This window comes from Stegodyphus dumicola, chromosome 3 (genome assembly GCF_044657685.1).
Source record: "Stegodyphus dumicola isolate Sdum_Otavi_A_Nest chromosome 3, ASM4465768v1".
Classification (NCBI taxonomy): domain Eukaryota; kingdom Metazoa; phylum Arthropoda; class Arachnida; order Araneae; family Eresidae; genus Stegodyphus; species Stegodyphus dumicola.
Window position 1 is genome coordinate 138,823,373 of NC_140770.1, and position 25,513 is coordinate 138,848,885.

General features: G+C 31.0%; 2 protein-coding genes across 4 annotated transcripts in view; one reads left to right on the forward strand and one right to left on the reverse strand.

Annotated features, from left to right (window-relative positions):
- The window catches only part of LOC118183369 (proline dehydrogenase 1, mitochondrial-like), a 67,382-nt gene that overhangs the window by 28,478 nt on the left and 13,391 nt on the right, over positions 1-25,513 (forward strand). For both annotated transcript variants that reach the window (XM_035352881.2, XM_035352882.2), the window contains exons 6-11: positions 4,629-4,816; positions 6,280-6,361; positions 12,573-12,665; positions 15,654-15,800; positions 16,104-16,199; positions 22,967-23,163. In XM_035352881.2, the coding sequence (XP_035208772.1) occupies positions 4,629-4,816; positions 6,280-6,361; positions 12,573-12,665; positions 15,654-15,800; positions 16,104-16,199; positions 22,967-23,163 (803 nt within the window). The remainder of the gene's footprint in view (positions 1-4,628; positions 4,817-6,279; positions 6,362-12,572; positions 12,666-15,653; positions 15,801-16,103; positions 16,200-22,966; positions 23,164-25,513) is intronic.
- The window catches only part of LOC118192813 (hydroxyproline dehydrogenase-like), a 134,513-nt gene continuing 111,675 nt past the window's right edge, over positions 2,676-25,513 (reverse strand). Inside the window, exon 10 of one of the 2 annotated variants that reach the window (XM_085813356.1) lies at positions 2,676-3,125. In XM_085813356.1, coding sequence (XP_085669482.1) covers positions 2,863-3,125 — 263 coding nt within the window. In that variant the 3' untranslated portion in view covers positions 2,676-2,862. Of the gene's footprint in view, positions 3,126-20,235; positions 20,786-25,513 lie in introns of those variants that run through there. The other variant, XM_085813359.1, reaches the window with a different exon arrangement.

Below are 25,513 nucleotides of genomic sequence, written 5' to 3' on the forward strand. Positions count from 1 at the left end.
TACCCAACCCCTTACCCGGCTTAAAAATCCTTACCTGGCCTTGGTCATAGTCATCTACTTCCAATTACAGAAGTATTTTAAATGATGAAAAAATTCATGTTTTAGCAATTTCAAATGAAAAAATTTTAATTTTCAACAAATAATGATATCTAACTTTTAATATGGTCTCCCATTTCCTATACTTATATTTGGGAACGTTTTATACTTGTTATGAAAAAACAAAATTGTAATATGTTTGATTGCCAGCAGTGGCATTGCGAAGGGGGCAAGGGGGTGTATGATGCCCCGGGCGCCACTCACAGAGGGGCACCAAATGGTCTCCAAACAAGATTTTCTTCATATCACTGTGTTTTTTTTGGGGGGGGAGCCAAAAAGGTATTTTGCCCTGGGCCTCACATATGCTCGCTACTCCACTGATTGCCATACATTATTTGACCGGGATATTTAATTTCCAGACTTGAAATTTTTATGTCGTTTTCGATTTCCTTTGAGGAAATTTAATTTAGTTAGAATATCTTGAGGGAATAAGTTTAAAAGAAGTGTAGCATAAATTGCATGTAATTTAATAGGCCATACAAGCAAATCATGCAGTGTTCATACGAGGTTTTTTTTTAATATACACATAACAATAAACATGCAAAACAACTATGTACTACATTCAAGTTTGATTGCACATAAATTTACACATGTTAAATTTAACTGTCATTCTACTAAGTTTTAAAAATATGAATAATTGGTTCCATAGAATTTTTCTCCCTTTTCCCCCTCATAAAACTTTTTGTTTCTTATAGAATGTTTCTTTTTTACTTTCTTGTATGAAATAAAGAAAGTATTCAATGAAAATATCTATTTTGACCATTATCAAATTTAATTTAATGATGTTTTTGCATGACATCTGTATGTAAGAATAGTTTCCCAAAACAGGTTGTAAAAAGGATTTAAAATGGATTCAGAAGAGATTTTTTTCATGGCGTCCATACATATGTATGTATCTCGCATAACTCTAAAACGAGTAGACTCAGAATGTTGAAATTTTATATGTAGGACTGCTATAACATGTTGTTCTGCACCTCCCTTTCCGCATCAAAACTACTTAAATAGTATATTATACATATTTATATTATATATATAGGTTAAAAGAAAAATCCTAGTTCGTATGCTAAAAAGCCGCTGAAATACACCTACTCTGTTACTTGGCTATAGTATATATACCCACTCTGTTAACTTGGCTCCATGTGTTCAGTTTTTTATTCTTATATATTGGGTAAATTGTGCATTTTTTGCTTTAAAAATAACTGAATTGTGTTGTTCTTATATTCCGGTTAAAGATTTTATGTGTTTAGTTAATCTGCATGCAATAGTTGTAGAATTATCAACAATTTAAAAGTTGTGTAAATGCAGATAAGCCTAATATTTTTACCATGATTGCCATATTTGTTTACATTTGAAACTTAGCAGAATAGTGAATTAAGTCAACTTCTGCACCTTCAGTGTCTTTTTACCGAGTGGGAGTAAAAGTAAATTTTCAGTTTTGTGCACATAATAATCTGCCTTCTTGCCAACTGGCTGAATTGCTTGTTTTTGTGTAGAAACTCGAGTTTTAATTGTAATTTTTTTTTTTTTTTTTTTTTTGTTTCATATTTTTCTACATTTTCAATTTTTGAAAAGCTATTTTGTGGTTTTATGTATTTTTGCCTTGCCACAAAGTGAGAACTGAATTAATTGAAGGAGAACTATTATCTCTAGTGAAATTCAAGGAAATAAGTTTGAATGAAAGACAGCAAAAAAAAAAATGTTTATAATTTAATATTCCGTGAAAGGAAGTCATGTGGTGTACACATCAGATTTTTTATTATGCATATGTGTTATGTATGAACATAACACGTATGCATAATTTAATATTCCGTGAAAGGAAGTCATGTGGTGTACACATCAGATTTTTATTATGCATATGTGTTATGTATGAACATAACACATATGCACGCATGAGCCATATAGAATACCATATTATGTACTCGTATTATCATTTTTGCCACAAAGCCATTAGTCATATATCATGCATATGTTTCATTTCTGAGGTTAAGGATTTTTCATTAAGTCATAAGGTTACTGATGAATTAGCAACTTTTCATTGGGAGTATGCATAATCAGAGAATGCTTTTTATTGCTGTAGACCTGTACTGACAATAGTAATCTTTTCATATGATTTATGTAGCTGAAAAAGATATTTTATTTATACACATAATCCAACATATAGGTATCACATATAATGTGGGAGTGAAAAGAGTTGAGAGCAATAACTGTAATTGATTTCTTTGAAACATTTCTTATAGTAATGTCAGTAAAAGTATGCACATACACATTTAATCTGCTAAGTTCTTCCTTTAAATTTTTCTCAGAGATGCTATGAGAAATGTATTTTTCCTCTGTTCAATTTGCGGATGGTAAAATGAGCAGAAAAGAAGAGAAAAAATATGGATGTAAATATAATGTATTTAAAATTTTTTATAAAGATGTAACTATATTCAGTGGCATCTGTCTTTAATATTTTATGGTAGCAGTATCAAAATGGCAATCTGTGAAGCAATTTTATGCAGCCCATAAATGCATTTTCCATAAACTAATCAGCATATTTTGACAAGAATTAGAAGAAACAGTTTAAGATTTTAATGGTTTCGAATTCAATTTTACATTATCTTTCTTCATTTTAAAATGCAGTCCGGAAAATGTAGATGGAGCTAATTAATTTACACTGTGATATAAATCTTTATAAAAAATTTGTTGATACAGATTTGATTAACTGTTATTAGTGTACTTGTCAAAAGATAAAATGCCTCAATTATGATATAGCATCCTAATTGACTAAATTATGGTGAATGATCTTAGGGCATAAAATTTAATTATCTTTGTAAATATTCTATGTAATTGTATGCCAGTATTGTAAAAAAAAAAAAAACAATCAATCTGGTAAGAAATGGCTGAGACTTGTTTTGAAAATGAAGTGTAAAAGGTTACCAGTGAAGATATTCCATTTGGCATCAGTTGTACCATTATTGGCGACTTTATTGTTTGCGCCTGCAAAATGGAAAAGTACCAAAATTTCTTGCAGATTCCAGTTTTTAGATCTAAAGTAAAAAAATAAGTATAAATTAGAATTTTTTTTGCATCATTTTTATATCTGTGTTTTGACAAATATCTAGTATATATATATATACTATAACTTACCAGTATGGATTCACACTTTTAAAATAATTCTACTTAAATTAGACTTAGGAGAATAAATTTAATTAAACTTAGGAGATAATATAATCAATTAATCAATACTTTTTAGGAAATAAATTATTATTAACTAACTTTGCAGCAATTGTGCAAGTAGTACTAACTTGTATTCGCACTAAATGGATTTAAGATCATACAATATAGTATATATATATATATATATATATATATTTTAAATTTAGTTAAAAATTTTTGTTTTGTTAAAAAAAAATATATATTGTAGTAAGTAATTAGGTTTATTCCTATGTTTTATGTTCCTATGTTCCATTTTATTCCTATGTTTTCCGTGCTCTTCAAGTTTGCTCCTCCAAACTAGCCCTTGATGAAGAACTAAATTATTTAAAAGCAATAGCTATTGACAGGGGCTTTTCACCCAACATTATTAATCAAGCAGTTAAAAAATTCTCATCTCAACACACTAAAAGCCACACTCTTATTTTAGGAGATTATAAAAATTCTGTTGTCATTCCCTTCTTTCCATCAATTAGCTATAAAGTTGCACATATTTTGCAGAAATTTAACTTTCGGGTTGTTTACTCTCCCATCAATAAAATTCCAACTTCTATACTCAAGGACCCCATTCCGGATATGAATTCCTGGGGTATTTATAGGATTCCTTGCCAGTGCGGTTTAATTTACATTGGCCAAACTAAGAGAGCCTTAAAATTTCGCGTCAAAGAACATGAGGCATATGTTAGAAAAAAGGAAACACAGAAGTCTTCTGTTGCTCAACATTGTTGGTCCGAAAATCACACTTTCAATTTTTCTGCTGCCAAAATTATTCAAAAAACATCTTCCATTGGAGAACTGGATTTTCTAGAGGCATTTCACATTCATAAAAATCTTTCTGTCCTAGTTAACGATCCTAATTCCAATCCAAATTTGCCTTCGGCTTTTAGAGAAATTATGTTTTAGTTCTGGTTTCGCCAACAGATGGCGCCACTTGCTTATTCTTGTCCAGGCTTTCTTATCTTATCTAAACATTATTTCCTATCTTGTTCATTTGCGGTTTTGCAGCTGAAGATGATGGTTCGGTAAAACCATCGAAACTAGTCCTGTGAAAATTTTGTAAATTAACGCTGATTTTTGTTGTTTGACTTCTGAATAAGTAATTAGGTACTTTTTGATTGTGCAACTTGAGTTTGAGGCCACTTTAAATAATTAAAATGGGGCTGTAAAATATTAAAGTGTTTTATTTAATTTATTGTATTTGCATTGAAATGGGGTAGATATGTATTATGAATAACATTAATTATTTTTGGAATTTGTTATAAATCATATTTTTCTTTCTGTTTTTTTATTTCAAAATGCAGTTTTAATTTTTAAAGCTATAATCTATTTATTTATAGATGCAGTTATCTGAAGTAATTGCCAGAACTAGATTATATTTCAAGGAAGTTACTGGGTCTAGTGAGCACATGGCTGCTGAAAATGTGACGCCCACTGTAATTGCTAGTAAATTAGAGTACCATAAAATAAAGACAGATAATGAGGAAGTTAAAAAATGGCTTGAAAATATGGATTATGATAGAAAAGGGTAAATTAATTAATTTTTTCAAAGAACTGAAATTATTACTTCAACAGCTCAGATATATGTGTATGCACTTATGGAGTATGTGAAAGTTGGCAATTGAATTCAAGTTGATCATTTTGTATTCTAAAGATTTCTGTTGTTCTTAAAGTTGCATAAGTTCTTACATATCAACATGAAAACTAGGTAATCTAGGATATTTAAACATTTCTTTCAAATATTACTCTGTTATTACATCTCATGTTTGCAAATGCTAAAATAAACTGTGATTTTGCCATCAAAACGTTTTTGTAAACACATTTGGCCAAGAAGAGATGATAGGTCTAAACCACAAACTAGTATTAATATTATGCTTATGTACTTTTTCCACTTATTGAATGAGCTGGTTACACGAAGTGTTCATATGTTTCCACATGTGTAATTTAAATACAGGACATTTCCCTTTAGAAAGATGTTTGTAAAAGCATCCATCCTTATAAGCTGATGATGACGGTAACCCATATATGTTTTGGTGTAATCAAAGTAATCTAGTGCATTTATTAACTTCTTCCAAGCCAACCTCTATGCGTTTTTTGATAATATTTTATTTATTTTTAAAAGTGTTCTGTTTCCATACAAAATAAAATATGACCTTGTACATCTAGTGATATGAAAAATTTAGTTTTATTTGAAATTTACTTTTAAAGTTAGATTGTGATACTGTGATGAAATGCCCAACTGTGGTAGGATAGCTTCCCTCACAGGGCAGATTTAGGGTTTCCAGAAAATGGCAAGGGAAGGCAGGGTTGCCATATTTGGCGAGAAAACTGGTGATATGCCACAGATGGATGGAGAACCTTCTGGAAAGAATTCTTATCGGTTTGGCCTAGAGTGTTCTCAAACACAAGCTGAAAACTATATAAACCCTGCTGGTATGCAGAGTGAGTGTGTGTCTCATCACAGTCTCTTAGCTGTGTAGTCTAGTGAGTGGTCAGTCTAGTGCCGTGTTGGTTGTCAAGAGTATCGTGGGTCTAGCAAGCGCATCATCGAGTCTATTGAGTGTATCGTCGAGTGCATCGCGAATTATAGTGTGAAGGGTCTCTAGTGTACATAGAGTTCCGAGAACCAAATCAAATCTGGAGCTGTACTCTGTTGCTTTATCATGAAACTGTGTTCACCGTTATAGCTTGATAGTCTGAAGGCTGTGTCGCTGATTGTTTCAGCATGCGTGTCATAGTTTTTCGATGACTGTAAACATCTTTTTCGAGCTGTCCTGAGCAATACTGGCTACCTGTGCAGAATGCAACAATACTACAGTGTAGGATTCGTAAGAAAATAAAATTTGGTCAGGGGTATATTGTGTATATAAGAATGATTGCTTTTGTAATTTTTTATTGTTTTTTTATTAATGTGTATTTTTATTTAGATGTGTGTATTATTTAGATATATATATTATCATCATAAAATTACATCTTAAAAAACATTTTCAGGTTAATGAATATGTTTTCTTGGAGTGGTCTTGTTGATTTAAATTATGTTATGTCAGACCTATTTAAAGTGCCTAATTTGCAGGTAAGTTTTATATATAAGCACATCAGTCAATTGCCATTTGATCTAAATATTAATATTTATTCTATAATTTTCTGTGGACTTCTTTAGCATTCTGTGGTCTTCTTTAATCTTAGTTTTAATAATAATTTTCATATCAGTAAAAATCAAAGTAATTTCAGTATTTTTTATTTTATCTTTATATAAGATAATACAGTAGTTCACATGTGCTGTAAGTAAAACCAAATAAAGCACAGTATTTATGTAGTATATATAAATTTTATTACAGTTTCATTGATAAATTACACATAATAAAAATTAGGTCAACATTAAGTGAAGTAAATTATACATTCATAGTGTATATTTTTCATCTCTTTTTGTGTACAGGAAAATAAGATATTCTTATGTGTTTTAGTTGAATTTTCAAAGGATAATAGAACAACGAAAAGCACTGGATGTGTATACTAGTATCAAGTACACACACTGGCAATGAATTAGAAACCCAGTATCAATATTTTATTGGACCACCTTTTTGCATGGATAACTGCTCTGATTCATTTGGGCATCAAGCCTACGTACTTCTGGAGTGCATTTACACCCCGAGAATACCAGAGCTGCATTGTCTATGCAGCTTTTTAGATCTTATAAATTAGATGGGAGATCGCAGTGTTGTCGAATGTGTCTTTCCACCATATCTCACACATTTTGTATGGGGTTAAGATTCAGGCTATGCGGTGTCTAGGGAATATGTTGGAAATGAGACTGATGTTCAGCAAACCAATTTTGAACACTTCTGGCACGATGTATAGTTGCATTTTTGTCCATGAAGTATCCGTCGCCATCAGGGTAAAAATGCATCATTGCAGGGTGCACTTGATCTGACAGTATATATTAGGTATCTCTCATGGCTGTTTGTTTACCCTTGAGGAACACCAGGGCACCACTTCCATGCCAGCAGAACATGCCTCATATCATGATACTTGCACCAAACCCTAATATGGTGTGAGTAAAGCAAGATGGATTTATGGCTTCATGGAGGTTCTTGCCAAATTCAGAGCCTTCCATCAGTGCAAAATAAGGTGTAGCAGGATTCATCTGACCACATTACCCGTTTCCAATCCTCAGATGTCCATTGTCTTCTTTCTTGATACCACTGCAAATGAATTCTTGCATGTTGGAGAGAAATGAGTGATTTTCTCACAGGCACCGGACTATGAATTCTTATCTTCTCCAATTTTCTGCACATGGTTCAAGCTGAAATATGTTGGGAAGAGCCTTGGTTGACGATTTGTGTCAGTTGAAGCAGAGTACAGTCAATGTTGCTGATCACTCTCTTGGAAACCTGTGCTCGAACCACAGTTATGTCTTCTAGAGAAAGGTGTTTGGGCTCTAATTTCAAGTTTTGAAAATTTTTGATATGGCTGCTATTGAGAACCCAATGAGAATTGCTGTCTTTGAAATCATAGCCTCTACTAAATGGGTGCCAACAATAAGCCCTTTTTCAAATGATGAAAGATCTGTCGTTTTTCCCATTTTACTTCATCTGTCATGAAAAGGACTCTTACACCTTTCAGTAGAAGTCCAGAAATCCACAACGCTTGGGACCAGAGGTTGTGTCGATTTTAGGATTTTGCGGATTTCAGAACAGAAAAGATAATATTCAGACTAAACATGCAAAATAAATAAGGCGTATTAGATACATTTAATTAAATTGTTATATACATTAATACAATAATTAATTATATGCTTTAAATTATTATTACATATATAAACTGATTATATTATATTGTTCATTTACATTAGGCTCCTCTATTTTTAAATCAGCCTGAATCTGCTTCCCCTTTTCTCTCAGGAGTAGCCCTGAAATAGGTACCCCATCACTCCGCCGCTGCCAAAACCACTCGTACAAGACAGCATCGAGGTTTGCCGATTTCGCCTCATGTAAAGATTTCCAGTTTCGGATTCCGGTGTTAGAATCGCTGTTGCTGTAAAATTTCAACAGCTTTTCTTTATTGTTTCGTATATCATACCCAATCCGTGCAGCAATTCCATATGATTCTGCTATAAACCGAGCAGTAGCACCTGCCTCCATCTTTAGCAGAATTTCCATTTTTTTCATTACCGTCAATGCAACGTGTTTACATTTTTCAACGATGCAAGCAGTAAAACCACGAGTGCATTTCTTATCTGTCATTGTATTAAAAAGCTCTGAAATTTAAAATATTCTTATTTTATCCACAAAATATCCATTTTAAAAAAAAAAAAGAAAGAAAAACGACATCATTAAACAATCTTGTGAAATAACAAAGCTCAGAAAGTGCAGCAATGCGAAGTGTGAACTTAAAAGAAGAGTTGAGTTAATCGTCTGCTTTTTTACCTCAATGCAGACTGGAGGGGGGGAAAACTCTTATCGTGATGTGAATAATTTAGTATTTCCATTATGACTCATTATTATTCGATAATTGTGATGTCATTAACCAGTAAGTATTTTTTCTTCGATATTTCATACTCCATGTTGTGGTTTCCGGAGCCTGAAAACTAAATGTGTATATTTTGAGAGGCAATGCGGATTTCAGTTCGGCAGATTTTTGGTCTTTGACTGTACTAGCATTCTTACCACGTGTAGCCCACATAATAAAAAAAATTTTCATACTTCATCCCTAGCACACATTCAAATGAAAATCTCAAATGTTTCTAATTCATTGGTCAGTGTGTGTATATTTCCAAAGGATGACAGAATAATAATTTCTTTTCCATTAAATCATTTTATACATGATAAAACATTGGTCTAAGTTATCCTTGTGTATCTATGCTTATGATTAGGGAGACAGGCATGGAAAAGTGGCATTAGTAGCATTAGAGCTACTGTATTTTACTATGTACACTCCATTCTCTCTTAATGCATGTTTTATGTCTTACAAATTCTTTCTTTGAATTAAATTTATTTTAGGCAAAATAAAGTACAGAAAAAAAAAGCGTAGAAACTGAATCAGGAAATTATTAGGTATGACTGTATATATGTAAACACACAGATATATTTATTTGCAGATTTATATTGTTGTAACTTAGCTCATTTGTCAGACCATGTTATTAGAACAAATTATTAATTTTTTGCATTGAAGAACATAGGATTGTTTCTGTCATTAGCAAGCCCCTTGAATACCATTAGGTGACAGTATGACTTTATCCAGTTCATTTCCAATTTTGAGAAGAATATTGTGAAGGACAAGTCGATTGGTGTTCCTTGCAAAAAACCACTTGAGAGGACTGTAGGGTCAGTGTATACTTTAATGCCCTATGCTGCAAAGACACTATGCACTTACACATCTATGCCTTCACTGGGAATCGAACTGGCTGAACAGTAACCACTCTATCAATCAAGGGATCTCTCTTAGCTTTTCCACAATGCAAAGAACATATATACAAAAACACACAAAATGTACTGACACAAAATTTTGAACACACATAGTCCTGCACCCAAACATGTGAACGTTGAAGCTCAAATTTTAAATTTCTTTTTTTATTTATTTCATATTTTGTGGGAATTTAATGACAGTCTAATTAACAAATTTGCCAATTTAAAAGCAGTGTGTTACTAGTAAGGAAACTGTAAGATGTTGATGTTTAAAATTTAATCAGAAAGCTCATCGATTTAAAAGGTGTTCCCATTCCCTGAAATAAAGTACACTGCTGCTCAAAAAATAAGCAACAAACGCAAAACACAGAATAAAATAAAAACTGTTTAATTGGTATGCATGAAATTGATTCAAGAGGTTGGTGTGCCATTAATAGACAGCAAACAATAAAGCAAAGATATACAAAAATGCATTATGACCATCAAATCATGAAAGACCAAATGGATCAGAAGGATGTGTAATGGAAACACCATGCTAATAATGGGCAGGATACCTTCTAACTGAAATGCATGCTTGACAGCAGTGAGGCAGGTTGGCAATAGTATTATTGATATCTTGTTGTGACAGTAGCACCCATTCCTGTGTAATGCATGTCAGAGCTTGTGGACGCTGCCTGGCAGCACACTGTGACTTGCATCCATCGTCCCAACATATCCTGCACATGCCTCTACATCATTCAAGTCTAGTGACCTAGCAGGCCATGGCAGATTGGAACGGTTTCACTTTCCAGATAAGCATGGAATTTCATAGTGACAGCAGATTTAGCTGTGATGGAACCACCGGGAATCACATAGAGGTCCGTGCAGCCATTGGTTGCTATCTCAGCCAATACAAGTAAGCTTCCTCCTCTGTAATGGTCTTTTTCGATGACGTTTGGCACCCAATAGCGTGTCCCTGGCTCTCACCATATCATTCCTCTTCAGGAATTGTCTTGGATATTAAATTGGAGACTCGCCAATAAAGAGCATGTGCCCCCACTTCTCTTTATGGACGAGCTGCAATGTTCATGAGCCCAGTTAAATTTTGCTGTGATATGCGGCATGGGCAAGGGAGCGGCATAGTTAGGGTGGGGCAAGAGGGTACATTTATCCCCAGGTGCAGCATCCAAGGGTCACCAAACTGATGTTACAAAATTTTAGAGGGAAATGTTTTCCATTCTTGGAAGACAGAAGGGGAAACAAAATCTTCAATTGTCTCTAGGCACTGAAAACCCTAGCTATGGCTTTGGGACAAAGGAACACAAACTACAGGTTGTTGGGTGTATAGTCCATGCAATTGACATGACAGTTTGCTGGGATATGGGCCACTTTACTGCAGCAGTGAGATGCAGCAGCAGCTGCCATGTTATTAGTGATCTACAGCGTCTTGCACATAGTAACAGGAAGTGATTGTCAGCCATCGTGGTAATTCTCTGGTGTCCAGAGCTAAGTCTTCTACAAGGATTTTGATCCCTTTTGAAATAATTCCACAGCCTGAAGATGACACTGCAATGCATATTCAGCTCTCTTGCAACAGCGGATTGTCTTGCTCGAGTTTGCGGCATCCCAACAGGTCTCCATTGCATTTCATCGTGCAAATGGTGTCTTTCCTCATGTTTTCTGCTTTGGCTATCTTGGATTACATGGAATTATCACTGCTTATGAACTGGCACATAGGTCTGGCCATGCCTCTTTTTAAGGCATTGTTATTTGATTGCAGTGACTGCAGGATTGCATTTTATGCTAATTTTGGTTCCTATCTGCATTCAGCTATGGAATCTCTACCTCATATGTAAATTGTATGTTTTAATTCCCATTTCTACATTCATACCTTTTCTTTTAGCGTTTATTGCTTATTTTTTAGCTTAAGTGTATTTTTATCTTCCATGTAATGTGCCATTCAGCAGAGCATAAGATAGTTATTTAGTTTTTCTTTCAAATTTAATGTGTCTGTTAGTGATTAACAATTTAAGCAATTTAAAAGCAATGAATGCAGTTCTGCATCTCTATTATTATAAAATAGTAGCTGGACTCATTAAAAACGTTATATAGATATTGTTTTATAGTTTCTGTTTTAGGTTGTTAGCATATATATGTAAGATATAACAAAATATGATAGCTGCTTTAAAAAAATAATTGGCAACCTCAAAATTAACATTTCTAGATTTGGTGCTCTCCCCCTAAATTCATCTGTTCTCCCAAACTTGAGATTTTTCTACGTTATGTAACGCTCATTGGAAAAGGGTAACTAAAACTAATATTAACCAATCACAGATTAGCTCTATTTATACCTCAGATTTAGTATAAATACTCTGGTGAGTTAATTATGTCATTATTCTGCTTTTTCACATATTTCAAATATTATTTTAAGATGTTTAAGATGTTAATCAAAATTTGGAGAAGATACTATAATCTCATCAAAATAATTTAAGCTGGGAAATTTTTCCAACCAAAAGGTAATCTAGTAAATTCATGCAGACCAAAATTTGTAGTAAATGCCAATTTTTCAGTATCTTTTTCATTAAATTTGATATCTGGTTTGGTATCAACTTCTTCATCTCGCCCTACAACTCAGTGATCACGACTGTGCATCACACACATATATATATAGAGAGAGAGAGAGATAGTTGTGCTCCATAATCTTAAATGTGGCATTTTATCACCTAATGGAACTGATATAACAAAGAATTTCTGTTATTTATCAGTGTGCAGTTATATAAATAGCAAATAATAATAATAAGCATTACTGTAATTTTTAAGTCCATTGAATGAAAGTTTCAATTTTTTTTTTTTCAGTAATGTTTGAAATTATCATTTTAATTTTTTTTTTTTTTTTTTCAGAGTGGTAAAATGGAGCGCCTTATAGCAGCTTTAAGTGCTGAAGAAGAAGAAATGTTCAAAAATATGATGAGACGGCTGCACAATATTGCAAGAGTAGGTTTATATCCTGCACTTTCGTAGCAACAGTTTTCCTTGTCATTATTTCTAAATATTTTTTTTTAATATGCTCAAAGTTAATTTTTATTTTTTAGTGTAATATATATTATGGGGTCTTTCTCTGTTTTTCCACGTAAACTAAATTAGATCCTACAATGAACCTGGCGAAGTCTTGCACACCCGTGAATAAATACCAGCACAGAAGAAGAATGAAAATAACACTTTAATAAATTCCAAAATAGTTGTCAGACATGATCTTCGTGCATTACAATGGCACCATCAAACTTGTGGTGAAACTAAAAATGTAAAATATAATTCAAGTCAAAATCTAAAATAAGTAGTGCTGGATAGCATGTAAGTTATGCCTAACAGGGTGAATCACAAAAACCTAGCAGGTGTGATGATAATCCAAAATGACCAAGAGGCTGACTAGCATAACAGTGAAACAACAACAAAACATGCAGTGACTAGCGAAAACACGCTCTGACTAAACTCAGAGATTCACCCATTTAAATATGCAGTTCATTTAACTTTAAATTCACATCCTGGCGAGAAAATGTGAGGGGAAGTTGAGAAGTTCAGTAAAGGTATCAAACTTAAAATAAATTTGTTATGAAAAATAAGGTAAATCCTACAATATAATATAAATTTTTAATTTCTGTAATAAAATTTTCTGTGAAGAATAAAATATTTTAAGAACTTGAAACATATATTGTTTGTTGTCTTGCAAACCATGCAAATTAATGTCATTTTCAGCAATAATTAATTTGCAAAATTTTCCATATTTTTAAATTCCTTATAATTTTATAATAATTTTAAAATGAATAATAATGTATTTTTAACTTCAAACAAAATCTGTCTTGATTTCATATTAGACAGAATCTTAAGAAGTAGTTTTTTACATAATGATAACATTATTTAAAGTTTTTCTTAAAATAATGTTGCCTATTTTAAGTAGATAAAAGGTTTTGATACAAGTTTATATAATCAAGTTAAAAGTAAAAAATTAAACATAATAAATTAGGAAGTTGGAAAATCATTGAGACAAATATAAAAGTGATTAAAACGTGAAATTATTCTTCAAGATTTTAATGTTTTTCATTGTTAAACATGAACTTAAATTTACTTGAGGAATTTTTTGCTTGAATTCTTTTACTCTTTTATGGGTGCTTTTATGGCCCTGCTTTTCATGGTTATATCTTAATAAAAACATAAGTTCGTGTTTATAATTTAGTTTAGGACTCTTTTCTATTTCAAAAGGCAGTTTTAAGTCCCTAATTATTTAAATTTCATACTGCATTTATGTAATTGAAATTATAATTTGTTCTAGTATCCAAACATGTAATGTAATGTATTATTTAATTTTTTTTTTTTTTTTTTTTTTTTTTTTTCCAGTACAAATTTATGGTTACAAAAGAGAAAGAGTGAGAAACATGGCAATGTAAAATTTAAAATTAGGCAAAAAAAGCAGCCTTAGTTTGGCATAGATTTCGAATAAAAGATTCTATCAGTTTTGAAGGTGATCAGCCATAAATGTATCTTCTTCAAGAGGCAGAAGAGGGGAATCTTGTGAAATTTATATCATATTTTGTCAGTATGGTTTGCCATACTAACTAAATTAAACAAGTGCTTAAGTTTTTTGACAAGGAATGTGAATCATGTGTTTGCAAAGAACTAAAAAATCTTTGATTGCCGCTCATAGTTGTGCACTTAATCACAATTTTGAGATTGGTTCTGCAAAAATTATCCATAAAGCTTTTTAATTTTCTGAATTGAATTTCCATAAAGCTTTACATATTCACAAAAATTTTTCTTGGCTAGCTAATGGTATTAACTGCAATCTACTCCTTCCTAATGATTTCAGAATTCTAATATCATAGTTTTCGTGTTTCATTACTATTTTCCTTCATATAGAGTACTACATATAAGTTTGCTTTGCTCGTTGTTTTTATATAAGAATGTTTGTTGCTTCTTCTATTTTGCAGAAAATATTTTTGCTCGTAAAAGATCACTTGTGTCTAATCACCACCGAAACCAACAGAACCTTATTCGAAATCTACATAAAACTAAGGATTGCTTTATTTATTTATTTTTGTTGTCTAATTTTTAATATATATGGTCTTTTGTTCTTTTTGGCAAAACATGCCTCTTATCTATTTTATTTAAAATTTTCAGTATCTTATATTGCAATAAAAAGTATTATCTAGAATGAGATAAGCAGAAAATATTATAACAAAATAAATGCTTGTTCAAGATTATTTCATTTAGAATTTTTTATGGCTAACACATTACTCATATATTGACTGTTACTTAAAAGTTAATAGAATGGCTTATTAGTGAAAATGTTCGTAAATACATTTGCATTTGAAAGAATATTTAAAATCAGTCGCTGCCACTATTCTATAAAAAGAAATTTTTTCTATTGGTCAGAAAATAAAGCTGTTATAAAGAATATATGCGAAGAACGGTAAAAATGAAATATAAAACTGAAGTTATTTTAATGTGTTTTTCTTTTTAATTAGAAATCAGAAATTATGATATGAAATTGCTGAAGAATTTGAAGAGGTTTTAGCAGAATGAATTAGTAAATATGAAATAAATTTTTAAGGAACATTTTAACTGTACAATTACTTTAAATTCTAAATTTTAAATTAAATAGGAGCTTATGTTTGAATCGTATGATTTTTGTAAGTACTAATTATATATTTTGACCTAATGTTTATATTTAAATGAGTTATCAAATTGTTTTAGTATCTAAAATTTTAAATCTCTTTTCCTCAATATCTTTGCTTTGTTAAGGATTATTAAAACGTAATAAGAATTATTATAATTTAAGAATTGTTAGGCAAGTGCCAGTTTATATGTATTTTATTTTTTGAAACTATCATGTTTGAAAATCAGTCCCCCCCCCAGGTAAAATTTGCTTTTTTGTCCCCCTTTCTTCCACCCTTTTTTGAATTAAGAAACTATTCCTTATTTTTTCAGACTGCAAGAGAAAAAGATGTTCGAGTCATGATTGATGCTGAACAATCTTATTTTCAACCAGCAATTAACAGAATAACAATGGAAATGATGAGAAAGTACAATAAAAAGAAAGCGATAATCTTCAATACATACCAGTGTTATTTAAAGGTAATAAAATGTGTTCCCTTTATGTGTAGCCAAAAGTAAGCATTTATTAAAAAATAGTAGAAAAAAAACATCAATTGGCATTTATTAAAAAATGGATGTTGCTCTAATTTTATGTATGATTTTTTTTCCTGCTAATTGTTGAAAAACTTTTATTGCTAATCATATCACTTTTAAATTGGGAATTAATGATATGCAATTATGAGTGCATGAATATGTATATATCTATATCTATATCTATAGCTATATATATATGTGTGTGTGCATGTATGTATATTAACATATTAAAATATTAACATGCTATAGGATGCATATGACAGTGTTGTTTTGGACTTGGAACTAGCAAGAAGGCAGGGTTTTTACTTTGGTGCAAAACTTGTTCGTGGTGCTTACATGGAGCAGGTAAAATGAAATATAAATTGTATTACTGTTACAAATAATATCAGTAAATTACATTTCTCTTAAAAATTTAGTGTTTTTTTAGCTTACTTGTATATGCAAAAATTTATGTGCCTTAAATTATGATAATCAACTTTGTGTCATAACCTGAGTAAATCCATATTTTTTAATGAGGTAAAACTGACTTATGTATTTCGTAAGTATTTTATTTTATTTCGTAAGTATTTTATTTCGTAAGTATTTAGTATTTTATTTTCGTAAGTATTTATTTATTCGTAAGTATAGTATTTTATTCGTAAGTATTATTCATAAGTATTTTATTTTATTTATTTCGTAAGTATTTATTTATTATATTTTCATTTATTCGTAAGTATTTATAATTATATTATTATTATTTCGTAAGTATTCATGATTTCATTTATGTACTACTTTATATAAAATCCTGTATAGTTTTGTATGTTCTAAAACTGTCTTCTGCATTATGAATATTTTGTAAGCATTTTGGGTTCCATGAATTTTTTTAAACTTTTTTTAAGAGATAAGAATATGTATTTATTTTATAATAGAATAGAAATCAGCTAGCTTATATTTCTTATAATGGCTAGTAAGAATATTTTAATTACTTATACTATCACATTTTATGTTTAGGCAGGACTGATAATTTATGTTTTTTAAATTTTTTAACCATTTATTTTTAAAAGCAAATAATAAATTTTGGAATTAAATCGTATGATAATTCAATTGCAATTTCTCAAGTTCTCAAAGAATTTATTATATTCATTATTATTATTATTACTGAGCAGCCAATAATGCAGTTGCAATTTACAATCTGCCTTACCTATCTGTCTAAAAATTGATTATAACTACATACTGTTTTTAAAAAAATCATACATTTTCCTCTAGTTTTTTTAATAAGGTCATTATTACAAACTTAGCTTGTTTTTCTGAATTTGAATAAAAATTTAATTATTCATAACATGAGAGATAGAAAAGTTTCTACATCTATGAATAGTCCAATTTTAAAAATTTTTTGGCCAATTTTTTATCAATTTTTTTGTTCCTAGTGTCATATTAATAAGATAGATGAGAAAAGCCTGTAAAAGCATATGACTTACTAGAAAGTAAAAAACAGGTTGTCAACATTGCATACACTGGACTCTGGATGATATAAGAAATAGACTAATCCAACTAGGATTTATGTCCTCACTTGTGATCCACTAAGTTTAACCTCCTGATTATAGGCAGAGAAGTTGTGACAATTCAGAGAATTTTACTCTGGTTGCTCTGCTTATAACTGTCTTCTCATACGTAGCTAATTTTGTCACAAAAATCGTAATAATTAAAGTGAAATGCAATATTTGTTACTAGGCTTTCACTGCAACAGAACCATAAAATTATCTGTTATATTTTTTAAATTATAAACTTGAACTTGAAAATTTAACTTTATGAGAGGTCATTTTGGATGGTGTCATAAAACAGTCCTTTATAGTGTAACAATTATTTATTAACAGGTTTAAGTTACACACTGACATTACATTTAACTTTAAGAAAATTACAGAGCAAGAGTCTGATTCAACCTATCAGGTTTAACACTTGGCTTTTACTGAAGTACTTCTCTGGCTACTCACCAGAGGGCACCCTTGTTGTTACAGTTAGTCCAACAGTTTATATTAGTTTCAGAGTTTATATTAAAGGATTGGTCACAACTTTTGTTTCTGAGAATGTTAATAAGTTCTTAAAATTGCAAACATGGTTTCCATAAAAACTGGCAGTTTTATTGTTATTATTATCATTATTTTACGGAATGTACATTAAAAAATAATGTTGAAAATACTGTAATAATGGAGGTTTTTAAAAAATGTAGACATTCTTTTTCTTTAAAGATTACAGTAGCAAAATTATCCATATAAAGAGTTTTTCAAACACAGATTAGTTTTCACATGAATAATGGAAAACATGAAATAATGTGGTTGTCTATGATTATATACTTTGTAGAGACATTACGTATTTTTTGGAAGCAGGCAAGATGAAAAATGAGCAATCGCCTACGTTGGGAATCGAACCACGGACGAATACCGACCCAGCATGCAGAACCACTACACCACAAAGGCACGCTAGGAAGGCAGGAGAAATACCTTATAATTTTATATACATTACAGTATATAAGCAAGTATATTAAATCTTATCTTAGAACAGAGGTTTTACTGGCATACAGCCAAATCCCAAACTACAGACTAAGTCTAACAAATAAAATTGTTTGCCTTCTTGAGCTTCCTGTGCAAGTAATATTATTTTATATGGCTGTAATGAAGTTCCAAACAAAAAAAATTAGGTATAACATATTTATTAACATCTACAAGTGAATTTTTGTCTTTATAGTTTTCATACCGCTTTCCCCGAAATTTCTGAAAATTCTAATGGAAAAATTACCAAATCTTAAAATCATCTCTGGATTGGCTATTAGAATTATGCTAAACATGTTTTTTTTTTTTTTTTTTTCCTATGACTGGCACCATTGCCAGTTGCCAATTTTTAATTAAGCATAAATAAATTATTACTGTTTATTATAAATTAACTATCATAAGTACATTTTTAACGTGTGTATTTTACAGTAAAAAACTTTTAAGTAGCAAAAATTAGCTCGAGAAAATGCTCAAATAACAGAAAATTTGCAAAACCATGTATAGGCATAAATTTTAGCAGCACAAACTTGTCAAAATTGCAAAGCATCACACTGTTGGTAGGTTAGTTTCCTTTTAATGTGATGAATAAACTTTTGAAAAATGCATAGAAAGAAGTGTAAAAAGGTGTAGTGCAAATGATTAGGGTTATCACTTATTCAAGATTACTCTGGGCAGTCCAGCATTTATAATTGCATGAGGTTTTTTACTGGATTGAAAAATATCCGGGATTTTTATATGGGACTGATTATATGTTTGACTAATCAATTTCACAACTAAATGCATGAGCTGCAATATGAAGGATTTTTTTCAGCTAGGACAAACAACAACATTTGGTCATTTTTACAACATTTCAGAAAGAACTCAGTTACCCTAAAAATATGTAAACTTGAAATTGAATTCTAAATCTTTAGAGAACAGAAAATTTTCAAAGAGCAAAATAATTCTTTAATTGTGGGTTCACAAGTAAACTAATAAAATGCAGTATAGCATCAATTAAAAAATGTATTATACATATACTTCACATGCAGCGATACAAAATACATGTTTTTCTCGATTTTAGGGGGTTGTCTATGAATGCATATGGTATGGGAGTTTCATTTTCAAAATATGCTAACCTACAAAAAAAAAAAAAAAAAAAAAAAAAATTTTTTTTTCAAATAAATCCTGTTAGAAACCATGCCAGTCATGTCATGTTAAGTCATAATTTGGTTTTCAACCATACAAATGTATATTTTGCTTTATAAATTTATGAAAACATGTGACATAACATAAATTGTCTCTAAAAAAAAAAGTTTTAGAAAAAGTATTAACTACTTGTAATTCATATTGTTTTATTCATTGCTATTTCCTCAACTCTGTGTGATATTTTTTGACTATTATGCTAAATAAATCATTTCTGATTATATTTTAATTATTATTGGCATATGACTTTTCTCACCATAATTTTAAATGAAGCAGATTTTATAAAGTTTTCCTTTAAACTTTCTAATATTAACTAAATATATTCTTTCACACTTTGTCATTAATCATCCACTCAGATTAAATTTAACTTCAATTAGCAGAAATTAAAAATTTGATTACGATAAGCAATTGAATGAATGCTTATTAATTTTGTAGAGCAAAACAGAGAAAATGTGCTATATAGTAAGCTAATGTGTATGTAATAACATATTAGATTTAGTTTTGATTTGAGGATTTTGGTACTGAGCATTGCATTTTGAAGCTACACTAAAGCCTGCTTTCATGAACTTCAAGGGAGTGGAAATTGCTTCACTTATATCCGGCGTTTTGCTATATCCAGTGTGATAAGAAAACTTAATTATCTCACAAAAATTTATTGATGGTAGTCACATAAATTTTTATGATTTATAAAGGAAAAAGCTGATCAGCATTGTCGCATCTACCAAAAAAAAAAAGTTAATAATAAATTTAATTCAAAAATTACATTAAGATTTAATTTATATTGTTTTCACACATAATTGTTAAATTTGTTCTATGTTCTTTTTTAGTCCCTTAAGTGTCTGGTAAATTCATTGGCCTCTCTGTCTGAACCATATTTCCAGATATGGACAGATTACAGCTTCTTTTGAATGGTAAACTACTTTAGCAATGCTACTTCATCATCCCTATGCTCTACCTTTCTCAATTTTTCCTCATATCCAAATTTTTTCCATAAGCAGAAGTTAGAGAGTTTCATTTTTTTAAATATAATTCCAAATGTAGATTTGGATAAACTGAATTTTGAGCAGATATTGATTTGGCTGCATTAGTTTTGTATTTTCAAATATTTTTCACCTTATTTTCAAACAGAGGCTTTACATTTACAGTTGGTCATGCAATTGAATTTTGGATGCAGAAACAGAGTACAGAGCTTTGGTCAAAGAACATGTGAGAGCTTTTTCTCTCCTGAAAAAGGAAGATAATTTCATCAGTCACCTGTCATATCTAATATCCAAAGAACATAGTCATTTCTTCTGAGATATGTATTATTGCAACACAAAGATTCATTAATCTATATAAAGAATATCTTATGTCTTGTGAAAGATCCAAAAGATGCAAAATCCCTATTCTGTGGATAAAACTTAGAAGGCATTTATACCCAAACAAAACAAACTCATAAGGATAAACTTTTAATTTCCTAAAATAAAATAAACTGTAAAACCACTAGCTCATGAAATTTACTACATTCTCTTTTCCTGAAAAGTAAAAATTTTAAAGTTGCCATCACAGCATCAACATTGAATAGTTGGCAGCTCAATCAAAGAATTTGAATGAAACCAGAGTGCACATTTATTTTTTGTTGTTTTTTTGGGGGGAGGGGGGAGTTCAGTAGTCATGTACATCATATGGTGGTACAGTATATGCTTATTGTATCCTTTTTCATTAATGGTTGAATACCATACCTATCTCATTTAACTTTTGTTTAGAACACAGAGAAAAGTGGGAGATAAAGGTAAAAGGAAATTAAGGATGGATCCAGAAAGTGGATGATTTTAAGAATTCGTAATTTTTTATTAAAACTTGCAAAACTTTCCACTAAAAATGTGAAAATTTTTAAAAAAAATTTAAACTAAAATATATATACAATTTTTATATCTCATTTTCATACACTTGGAGATGGCTATAATAGTATAAAATAACATTAACCCCTTAAGGCACACATTAATTTCTAATTTTCGGTCAAAAAATCACCTATTTTTTTTCTTGCATAATCATGCCAGGGTTAGCTTCAAATCGAAATCTCGGTGGTGCAACATTTGGTTGATTTATACTAATTTGATACCAATTCCTTGCTATATCCAAAATCTCGTTGTCATTATCTTCCGATTCACTTCCATCACTCAAGAAATCATCACTCTCATCGCTGAAACTGTCTGATAAATTGGCATATTCAAAATTGTCATCGTCAGAGTCGCTCATTATCAGATAACTTTTTTTAAATTGCAAAAACACTTAGTAATATAATTTGCAGTTAACTGCTTACTTTTATTCAATTTACGTAATAAAAATGGATATATTACCTTTTCCACACCAAACGACTACTTTATAGCAAAGAATTCCTAGCAAACTTATAGCTAATCATCAAAATGCGCCACGTGGTTTACACAAGAAAAATGCTGAATAGTGGTGCCATCTATGTCAAATAAGTTTAATTATAATCTAGCCTATTTATTTTTACTGGAACGGATCTCAGACAAGCATTAGAAATAAAATAACGCGAGATACAAGGGCGCACGTGTGAGACACGGGCATGTGCAAATTTGCCGGAAACTTTCGCCCGTGTGAGACACGGGCAAATGCGTTAAGGTGTTAAGTGTATGAAATTGGAAGGGACCGAAAGTTTTTTTTTGCTATATCCAAGAGCTTCTTATAAGCTGGGCTTATTTAAGGTTTGACTTTTATTCAAAAATTGTAATCATAAATGGTATTTATATTATAAAAATAAATTCTGAGAATTTTTTGAATTTTTGTTGAATTGGAATATTTTTACACTGAGGGGAAGATTTTTAAAAAGATACTACCTGAGCTATGTTAATCAAAACAGTTCTTGTTAAAAGAGATCCCCCCCCCAAAAAAAATACTGTTAAATCAAGGTCATATAAAAAAACATACCCATGTATAAACAAGATTGTGTAAAAATGTTTCTCAATCTATCTTGCATAATGTCCTTTCCATCAAGGATATATCTTAGGCAAGGAAAACAGGAAATAGTAAGTTTCATTAAAATTATGCATATTTCATTATTTATAAATATTTTAAAAAATATATGGTAGATGAGTCAAAAGGTTGTTAATGTACTGTCTAAGTAATTAAGTTGTTTTAGAAAATTTATTAAAATTTTATTTATTTTTTAAGGGCTTGAAGGTTAAATTCTTTGCCATGGAGTAAAATACATACCAGTTTTTATTTAAAAGTATTTTATTCTTCATTTGCTGCATCTATAATGTAAACATTGGTAGGTTTCTGATTTACTGTTTTTAATATGTTTGCTTACTATAAGCAATAAGGGGTGGCGGATTATATACTACATCATGATTTTTGTATGTGTCTATTTTTATTGTAAATATTAAATGAATTCTGTTACAGGAGCGAATTCGGGCTCGGGAAATTGGGTATGAAGATCCTATTAACCCAACATATGAAGCTACTTCTGAAATGTATCATAAAACATTGAGTGAAATTTTACGGCAAATTGATAATGACATTCGAGCTGGGAAGGAGAAGAAAATTGGTGTCATGGTTGCAACTCACAACGAAAATACCATAAGATTTGCTGTTGAAAAGTATGTGTTTTTAGAATTGAAAATTCTTGCATATATGCCTTTTTGAGTATCAAAGAGTTGCTGTGTTTGAAAGAGATAGCCATTGTTATATAAACAACATAAATTCATACTTAATAATTACAAATGAACACCATATTTTTGAAACAACTAGAGAAAAAGTTCGTTCTGTGTTATGCGGTAGGTAACTGTGTGTATAAGTCACTTAACTGAACATATCAATCTATATTTTAACAATAACATGCCATTGTGAGCAGTCATAGTGAAACATAAAAACAAAATATGTAAACAAATCAATAATTTCCAGGAAGTTGCGTTGTGTTAAACAAAACCCATTCTATGTTTAAGGTCCAGTGTAAAAGATAATTACAATAAATACAGACAGGAGAATAAAATCAACTTACGTTTATTTAAGGTAGGAAAATATTATGATTACAATACAAAAAAAGAAAGTCATGACCTCACTAAACATTACAAATAAACGGGGTGGCTGGATCAATTAAAGAACTAATGTGAAAACAACAGAAAAGGATGACATACCCTTCTTTAACATATTAGGGATCCTTCATATATTTGAGTTTTGTTAGCGAAACTTATTTCTCGGAGAAAACTTGGGATAGTATCTGAAATTAGAAAGCAAAAGGGGTTAGATTGACGAGACTCAACCAAGCTATTTGGTCGGAGGCCAGGCTTCCCTCCTATTACTGCTTCCAACCAGCAGGACACAGGTCTTCCCTCCATAGGCCATCATGACAGCATAAATTTTAGGGTTTTAGAAATATAGGTGTTGCAGCCTCTCTTCGGTGTTGGTTAATTTACGTTGCTACGTCTAAGATGAGGCTCACCTCCAAGCTGCTCGTCCAAGTTGTCATCTATAAGTTCTCGTGAAATTTCTTTTTTCCGTCTCTCTTCTGTCGTCTCCGTCACTGTCCCCGTCTCCCGAAGCCTCTCGAAAAACACTGCGCAGCCGTTTTAGTAGCTGGCGCAGCCGTTTTAGTAGCTGGTGCGTTTTTTGAAAATTTGGCGTAGATGGTGACTAGCAGGAAGCCAAAAAAAGGCAACCCACACTCTGGATCTTCACAGGAAAGGGTTTCTCGACTACCAAAAAGGAGCCGTTTCTCGCCATTCCATCCATTCCATCGTTCAACTTCCAAGGCCACACCAATGTGTCATCACAACTGCAGGCGGAAACAGGGGGAAAGAAACTAGCCTCGCTCCAGGGTCCCAGTCGATAATGCAGATCTTCTGTCTCAACGTATATTTTCCCCCCACCATAAGTATGCTGTAGAATATCACCCTGCTAGCCTTGTCCAGCAAAACAGGGTCCTCTTTTCATGACAACCACATGGTAAAACTATCAAACACTTTCGCCCCCCACACATGGTGGAACGCTTAGCCGAAAGGAATTTTGGGGTGCAGTACAACTGCTGATAAGAATTTACGCTGAAGGAAAGAGGGCAAGGGGTGAAAATCTCTGAACTAAGTTAATACAAAATGACTTTGGTAAATTTAAAAAATTGAAGCTTCTAATTACACAACATTATAATACATAACAAAAATGTCAGCACTGTAATAATTGTTTCCTCAGCCACCAATTGAGACTAAACACAATTTATCCAAAAGAAATACAAATAGAATCAAATTATGTATTTTTCTTCTACCGCCAGTCAGAAAGTATGTATTCATTTAACGTTAAAAGAAAGAGGGATACCAATTAAATTACTCAAAGTTAAGGAAAAAAAATTAACACACAAAAGTGCAACAGCAAAGTTTTAAAATAAAAAATTAAAGTTAAAAGTTAAACAACCTTAAGGGTCAAAACAACTAGAACAAAAACAAAAATCTTAAGTCCCTAAACTCAAATTAAAATTAAACAACTTCAACTCAGAACTTTTAAAAGCAACCTAACCAAAAACTTAAATTTTACAAAAGTTACAATTTAAACTTACAACCACTTTAAACAACAACAACAAAAAAAAAAAAAAAAAAAAAATTAGAACTTCAATTACAAATCAAAACTGAAATAAGCAAAACAACTTAAGCTTAAAAAAAATATAAATATAACGATTAATACATAACACCATGTACAGGTATCCCATGCTTTGTGAAATTTCATTTAATACTGCTTTTGTGAAAAACCATTATTACTGACTTTTGCAGATTGTAGTATTTTATTATTATTATTATTATTTTAAAACAAGGGTGTGTTCATATTTTCTCATATAAATTAAGGGAATTGCTTCGTCACTTTATGATAATTTGTCTTTACAAGAGGTTCACAGGAATGTTATCTTCACAGAAAATGGTAGGAGGAAGGAAACATGCTCTTTATTCAGATATTTATATTTTTAAG